Source organism: Semicossyphus pulcher, unplaced genomic scaffold, assembly GCF_022749685.1.
Source record: "Semicossyphus pulcher isolate SPU_LCO1_2020_fin unplaced genomic scaffold, fSemPul1.0.p SCAF_5, whole genome shotgun sequence".
In the NCBI taxonomy this organism is placed as follows: domain Eukaryota; kingdom Metazoa; phylum Chordata; class Actinopteri; order Labriformes; family Labridae; genus Semicossyphus; species Semicossyphus pulcher.
In genome coordinates this window covers 33,027,294-33,035,000 of record NW_027211726.1, presented here as the reverse complement: position 1 = coordinate 33,035,000, position 7,707 = coordinate 33,027,294, and the positions used below count along the sequence as shown (strand labels likewise).

General features: G+C 40.2%; 1 protein-coding gene across 1 annotated transcript in view; it reads right to left on the bottom strand.

Annotated features, from left to right (window-relative positions):
• Nucleotides 1–3,535, bottom strand: part of arl4ab (ADP-ribosylation factor-like 4ab) — a 4,326-nt gene extending 791 nt beyond the window's left edge. Inside the window, exons 1-2 of the mRNA XM_069682174.1 lie at nt 3,462–3,535; nt 1–2,288 (exon numbers count right to left, since the gene is read on the bottom strand). The exon at nt 1–2,288 is cut by the window's left edge and continues 791 nt beyond it. Coding sequence (XP_069538275.1) covers nt 1,608–2,207 — 600 coding nt within the window. The 5' untranslated portion in view covers nt 2,208–2,288; nt 3,462–3,535 and the 3' untranslated portion in view covers nt 1–1,607. The remainder of the gene's footprint in view (nt 2,289–3,461) is intronic.
• Nucleotides 3,536–7,707: the final 4,172 nt, after the last annotated feature.

The following is a 7,707-nucleotide window of genomic DNA, read 5'->3' as shown; positions in this document are numbered from 1 at the left end:
GTGTACTGTCAGTGATTACAGCTACAAGTCCAGTACTAACATTTGTTAGCTGAACAATCTTGGTAGCCAAATCAGTGTCAACAAAGAGAAGCTAGTTATGCTGATGTTAGCGAGTTAGCTAACAACTGAAACCTTTGGAATGTGAGCACACTTTGATAGCCATGTATAAAAGTTAGACTACTGAACTTGCAAGCATAAAGTGTACTGCGATCACTGCTAACACTCTACACTAACATTTGTTAGCTAGACAAACAGACAACCCATAAAACTGTAGTCATCTAAAAACCCCAATAGCTTAATCAATGTCAACAAAAAGATGGTAGTCATACCAATGGTAGCTAATGAGCTAGCTGCTATTTACTAAGAAATGTTAGCTCGCTATTAGGGCCAGTAAATTAGTAGTAGCTCACCTTCTAACAATTCAAGTAGCCTACACAGTGTAGGCTATTGTAGGCGAAAGCTTAAAACAGTCCAGCACTACCAACTGTTGACTAAACGGACTCGGACTTTCTAACTAGCATGATGAGAAATCAGTGTTTAAAAAAAAGTGGCTAGTAATGCCAATGTAAGCTACTGAGCTAGCTATTCTTAGGAATGTTAGCTTGCTATAAAAAGGCCAGCGAATTCATGTTAGCTCACTAAGCTAACCATACAAGTGTGGTATTGTGGGTGTAGCTAACATTTTTAAGTTAGCAAGGCTAAGCATCACACCTCCATGGTATTTTGGCACCAAAATATTTCTGTAATACTGAGTACTGATTGTCTTTGCAGGAGAAGCAGCCAACATTTCTAAACCCTTGTTAGCTAGCTAGTTAGCGCCACAAGTAACAGGTATGAGATATTGGGTGAATTCATTAAAAGAACAGCTTCTACTGTTAAATAAAAAAATCAATTGATTTATGAGGATTATAATGTTGATATCTGTGAATTAAATAATCCAGTAACAATATGTCATGATTGTCACATTTAGTTTAGGTAATGCATTATTTACTGAAACACAGAATGTGTGTGCAATGCATTCTGGTCTTTCTGTCAGTGAGACATGCTCCTCATTCTGCTGCTGACTGATTCAGAAGGACTGACACCAAATCCTAAAGCTGGCTTGTAAAATTTGGCCACAGGAAGGCAGGTCCTCTACCAATCATCTATGTTAGGGCGACGGTGTGCTTCCTGTTGTGATCATTACTCTTCATGTAAACTTCTGGACCTCCTGTTGTGCAAAAGACTTTGATCACTTTGCTGTAATACTGTCCTGTCTGCGATCTCTATACAAGCTTTGGTAGAATAAAAATATAAAGATTGATTGTTTCTGAATAGATAAGCAGCACGTAGTTTAACAAACAACAGAAAATAGACGAGTCGGAGCTCATTCAAAGAGTTCAGTAAACTTCATAGCTTGTTGATGTACAGCACAATACTGGACTTCCTTTAGATTGACTTGTTGCTGTTCACATCCAGAGTCCACGGGGCAAAATCAATCCCACTGTCCTCCCCTGACCTGAACGCACAGTCCCACTGAAGGGATCAGCCAATCAGAGGTCAAAGGGCAACCCAATGACTAGTTCCTATGCAGCTTTAGATCCAGCTCACATGTTATAGTTCCCACATCATCTCTTCTTCTTCTGTTGCCGCAGCATCTTCCTCCTCTTCATGATCATGGCGTGCAGCTTCTCCAGACCCTCCTGCAGACCCTCCCCGATGATCGCACACGTGGGCTGCAGGTGCCAGGGCGTCGCTGTGCTGAGCTCACCCAAAGCCAGCATGCTCTCCATCTCCGCCAGGCTCAGTGAGTTCCTCAGGTCCTGTTTGTTAGCTACCACCAGCACCGGCACGCCCTGGTTCTCCGCCAGCCGCGTGATCTTGTGCAGCTCCGTCTTGGCCTCCTCGATGCGCTCGGCATCCACAGAGTCCACCACGAACACGATGCCGTCAGCGCAGCGTGTGTAGGAGCGCCACAGCGGTCGCAGCTTCTCCTGACCACCTACGTCCCAGAAGTGGAAGGAAGCTGTCCGCCTGCTGCCTCCGAGCGACACTTTGATCTTCTCTGTGTTAAAACCTTTAGTGGGGACAGTGTTCACAAACTCATTGAAGCGCAGGCGGTACAGCACAGTCGTCTTTCCTGCACAGTCCAGACCCAGGATGACAATGTGGAGCGCCTGGAAGGACGGCAGGCAGGGGAAGTGATGGTCTGATAATCCGTTCCCCATTTTGGTAACCAAAGCAGGAAGAGACGCCACCAAATATTGACCAGCCGGCCGCTTATATTCCACAGGGGCTGCAGCGGGAGCCTGAGAGAGGAGGGGGGATAACACATTATGCATAATGAGTCAAAGCACACAAACACCCTGCACCCCATTGATTTACAAAAGACCAAACACCCAACAAGTGAATATACCCCCCCCTCCCTGTGGACTACACATCCTCACATTATCCTGCCTCCGAGGGATGAATGAGAAATAAAACAGCAGGGAGGGTAGCAGCACATTTGCACATGTAGCGCCACAGCAGCCAACAGGGATTTCATACGCTAATTTTTGTTGAGCGCGTGAATCAGTAAACAACAGGAAGATGCCCTAAAAATGTACCTAAATTCCAGATTCAACCATCAACCATCCAGTGTTCAGAGACTGATCAGAGGAGGGGGCACACTGACATAGAAACACAGCTTTAGAAAAAGGTGTTGCTCGGCAACATGGACTGACTTTCTTCTTATGCTGATAGACGAATGTCTATATAAAAGCCCATAAATGAATACATTCATGCCAGTCACCCAGCATATACCAACAGCAGAACATGACTCAACACATACAACAAATCGCAAAGATGTTCTGATTAATTCGGCTTACATATGGCCCACATTAAAGCAGTAAATTGCAAAAAAATCGCGACTTTTAGAATTGGTTTACAGCGACCGCTCCCGCCCTGCCCACTGCGTATTGATATAAAGACACCATTAACAGGTGAATTGTCACAAAAGTGGACATTAATTAGTAATGTATTGCTGCCTGGTGTACAAGATTGGAGCCGAATTGTAAAGCGGCCACTTGTGATTTAGTAAATATCTCTATTTATAAAGAATACATTAGGTACAGCTTGCTCTTAACCTGAAACGAGCCAAAGGCTCGTTAAATTGCGAACATTTTAGATGGAGTTTGGCTTGTAGTTTGTTCGGTTCTATGCTAGACCAGAACAGGCGAGACTCGAGGCTACGATGCCAACAAGTGTTAAAAATTATAAAAGTTTAATGGTCTTTACTACACCCAGTGTGGCTGACAGACAGAGAAGCACATTCAACGGTAATATAATGTAACACGATAACACATGATAACACGGATAAATAGATAACAGTATTTATTTCATTATTTTTTGGCTGAACTGAGCCTTAAATTTGATCTTGACAGTTATCCCGGTTTGTTTTATACAGAAAATCCTCAGTCACAGTCCCGTCACATTAAACTTACCTTCACGTTATTCCATTACAAACTGTCAGTAGGTCCACAGCAGCTCGTCCCACTTAATGCTCTGTTCATATCCTTACACACATTTGGAACATGTAGCTGTAGGGTCTCCCAGCACACTCCTCCTGAGCCAAGCCTATGACAGTTACCAACACGACTTCCGCTCACGTTCTTCAAAGTAAAGCCCCTGTTTAGCTACCACGCAATATATTTAGTTTTTCTTCTTCGTAATCATCTTTAAAGGTTAAAAATAAAAAAAATCTGGTGTTTTACAACTATCGATACAAGTGAAACGTTTACCCTATATTTGGAGTAGTGTTAAAGCCTTAGTTTTGTTTGCTTTTTAATCATTGTTTTTACAGTAGCTTTATCTCTGGTATATTTAGCTTTGACTGATATATACAGTAGGCCATGTATTGATGTTTAGTCTTTTAAATTCGTGGCCTATCTCTTGTTGTCAATTTCTGTAGTGATTTTATGTCTATTTGTTCCTATGTGAAGCACTTTTCGCTGCATGTTTGTATTTCATTTGTCAACCACTGAGTTTAATTTAGTTACATTTATCCAGTAGGCTACTTGCCAAAAATTAATACAGTATCAAAATGATAAAAAAATAAATAATAATAATTATTATGGAACAATGACCGAACAGCAAAGAAATTGAAGATAATACTAGAAAATATATTTTACACACACTGAGCAACACTATGTTACTATGCAGCAAATCTCTTAACCTCCTGCCACTCTTTATGCTAAGAGCACGTCTCTGTAAAGCTTCCTTCCTGATTAAAGGAGCTGAATGTGGACTAGGATGTGCCCTACCATGTGATTCATCATGAGGAACACACTGTAAGATTTATCGATAGCTCCCTCTCTGGAAAAGGCTGTTTTAAATGACTGTACAAAAGTAAAACTGTATCACAAGTTATCCTTCAATTAGACCTCTTTGTAAAAACTCATGAAAACAAAATTGATACACAAATAAAATGGCAATGTTATATTATATCTTCCTGTTGCTGTTTATCTATGCTTTATTTATTTATTTATTTTTAATATTGTCGCTAAAGGCCTTATGGTTAGAAGTATCACCTGAAATATAAGTTGTTGCAGGTAAATTCGTTCTCGGTTTTTGTGGTCTGGATTTAAAAAAAAATCCATGAGGAGCTCAAGCGGGGCGACTTGTATACGACTTTTATTTTGAAGTTTTAATTATTAGTTTTCCGGTCTCATTCTATCTTACATCTGTTATCTTTGCGCTGGTCCTCTTCACGATTGGTGGTGAACAACGCCTGTTGCTGTCACGCGCAGACATGGATGCGCACACAGCCGCTCATGCACGTCACCTGCTTCTGTCAGTCAAACAGAGGAACCCTCCAGAGAAAGTGCTGGATGTGTCTTCTCTCTTTCACAGAAGACTTGTCTGCACATTTTGACTTCATATAGTTCTTTAAAATAAATAGAACAACACGTAATGTATTAAAACATTTAACTGATAAGGCTTAAATGTTAAAAAAACAAAAACAGTTTGGTCTTCATTTCGAAGAGTCCAAAAAAAAATATTTACATCACATTTAAGAAGCTGAAACCAGTAAATATTTTACATTTTCTTCATGAAAAAAATGACACCATCAATGAAACCATTCATCTTTTATCAGAATAGTTGTAAATCTGATAAATACATTAATTAATTAATCATTTTAAATGAATCCCTCACTGTTGTATTCTTTGTATGTGCATTTATTTTGAAAGAAATTGTTAATACAGACCGAAATAAACACCTAGGTCCCACTCCTTGTGAAGTAGTGAGCCTTCTGTGGTCACAATACTTTCCCATATTAATTTAAATAATATAAATGTATCATTTTTAGAAATACAAACTGATGAATAAATCCCAAGATATGAAGTTATAAAAAGGGATTTAAAAGAACGAATAATCGAAATGACTCACATCTTCTAAATTCTGAATTAATCTAAATTAAACAGTCATATTTTAACATCTTGATCCCTTTCTTTTTAGCTCAAAAGGATAAAACCTTCACAGTTATTACGCAGCAAATAGCATCCACATTTGGTGTAGGTTCCATGAAACACTTTCACGAGTGAAACAGCGACCTCTTGTGGCAGCAAAGGGTCATGACAATGCAAATAATCTGACATCAGTCAAAGGGCTGAGTGTCTGAACATGGACAGATTACAGTTACTGTATCGACAGATGTTATTAAACTTTATGTCCCCACAGTAAGTACAGCAGCTGCGTTTGCAAAGTACTAATATGTTGCAGGAAGTATGAATACAATTGGGACATACACCTTGAACTTTGACCCTTGTGTTCGTTCATCAGTTAGAATTTGTGATGCCTTCAAGATACATACATCTCCTAAGCTTAACAGATGATGTCTCCTTCGGCTTGTGGTTGACAAGAGCCAAATAAAAAACCTGCTGGCATGAAAACATGAAACGAGATGTAGCAGGAAACTACCACATGATTTGGAAATCTGGCGATAATTACCCGGGTCTACTGCAGAGTCATTTGAACCGGGTCTTACTGCCAATTGTAACCTTTCACACTCAGCAAAAAAGCCAGGTGTGAGCAGGTGTGAGCGTGTTTTTTGACCAGTGGGAAAGGGGCTTTGTTTTTCTTGAGTTTTTCATCAATTGTTACACCCAACAATTGTGCCTCTTTAAGCTGCTCAATGTCTACCCCTTGTAAAGAGATGCACAGCTGTTGATCTGTCTTCAGAGCATGTCTGCAACCAAATATCTTTGTTTTTGAGATGTTCAACTTTAGCCTATTTTCAGAAACCAGCATCAACTCCTCTTGAAGCATTCAGTTAAGATCCTGGCTCTTTTCTGCAGATACATACATTGTAGTATCATCTGCATACGTAGCAATGCCTGCCTCTTTTAATACATGTGGTAGATCATTTGTAAATATGGCCTACAGGAGAGGTCCTAGACAGCTGCCCTGGGGGATTCCACATTGTTATGATTTAATATTTGACAGGGTACCATGAAACATGACACTCTGATGTCTACTGGATAAGTAACTTCTCATCCAATTAACAGCTGAAGGTTTGAATCCACATGCAGATAGTTTAACGAGTAGTAGGTCATGGTCTATGAGATCAAAAGCTGCACTAAAATCCATTAGTTTATTTTCAATATTTAGTGTTAACCAAAGTTTAACCGGAGTCAAATTCCTGGCCAATAAAGCTGATTCTGATTAAAGTGATGCATCATTAGGGGCGTGGCCTCTTTGAGTGACAGCTGGGAGCTGCTAGCTGTCTGCTAGGTGTCCCCTCAGCTAACTCAGTCCCTGAACGTAACCTCTGGGCCGTGTTTGTGCTGTTGGAGCCTTTTGGAGATTTGTTCATGTAAATATCAGACAGATAATCTGTGTGTGCGCTTTATTGGACTAACAGACCGTCCAACACTTCTCACACACTGTTTTTACTCTTCATTTATTGATGTGTTAGCACTGATTAGCAGCTATCTGTGTCTGCGCTCACCATACCTCTCTTGTTGGAGGAACATCTGAACACATTTCAGGTTAAACAACATATTTAATAACACACAGAGTTTTACCTTGATATATGTCCTGATGCTCCTTTGGATTTTCACTGTCTGTTGTCTTTTCAGTTGCTGATCAATGAAGCCGTGAAATAACAAAGACTGTCACCTTCACTATGTTTATACAAATGAGCACCTGAACGCAGCAGCACAACATGCTAACAGTATCTGAGCCTCTCACCCTGAACTTAACGTCAGAAGAAAATGGCCGCTGTGTTAATATGGTGAATGTGAGCTTTATGAAAGTGTTCCAACATCTCTGTCCATGTGGTCTCACACAAAGGGTCACCTGTTACAAGACAAACGTCACATGTGTTCAAAGTGATGACAGACGAGATGAAATGATTTCCTTCAGGATCAAAGGTCAAGATTTTATTCAAATAAACGACGACATCGTTCAAAATAGAACAGAAACACAAATGAATCAAAATCATGAGTTCTTTTTTACAAGTAAATATCTTTGAGTTTTTAACCTGATAAAATGATTCAAATCAAAGTGATGAAATCAGACTCATGAAAGAGTTTGAGTCAGTGAACAGAGTCAGTGATGTTCAGTCAGCAGAGTTTCTCTGACCTACAGAGAACACAGAGACAACGAGGAACCTACTGACACGAACCAGAACCCAGGATAAAGAGGTTCAGTGAAGGTGGTGCTGAAGGTGTGGAGGTGGATCAGTGT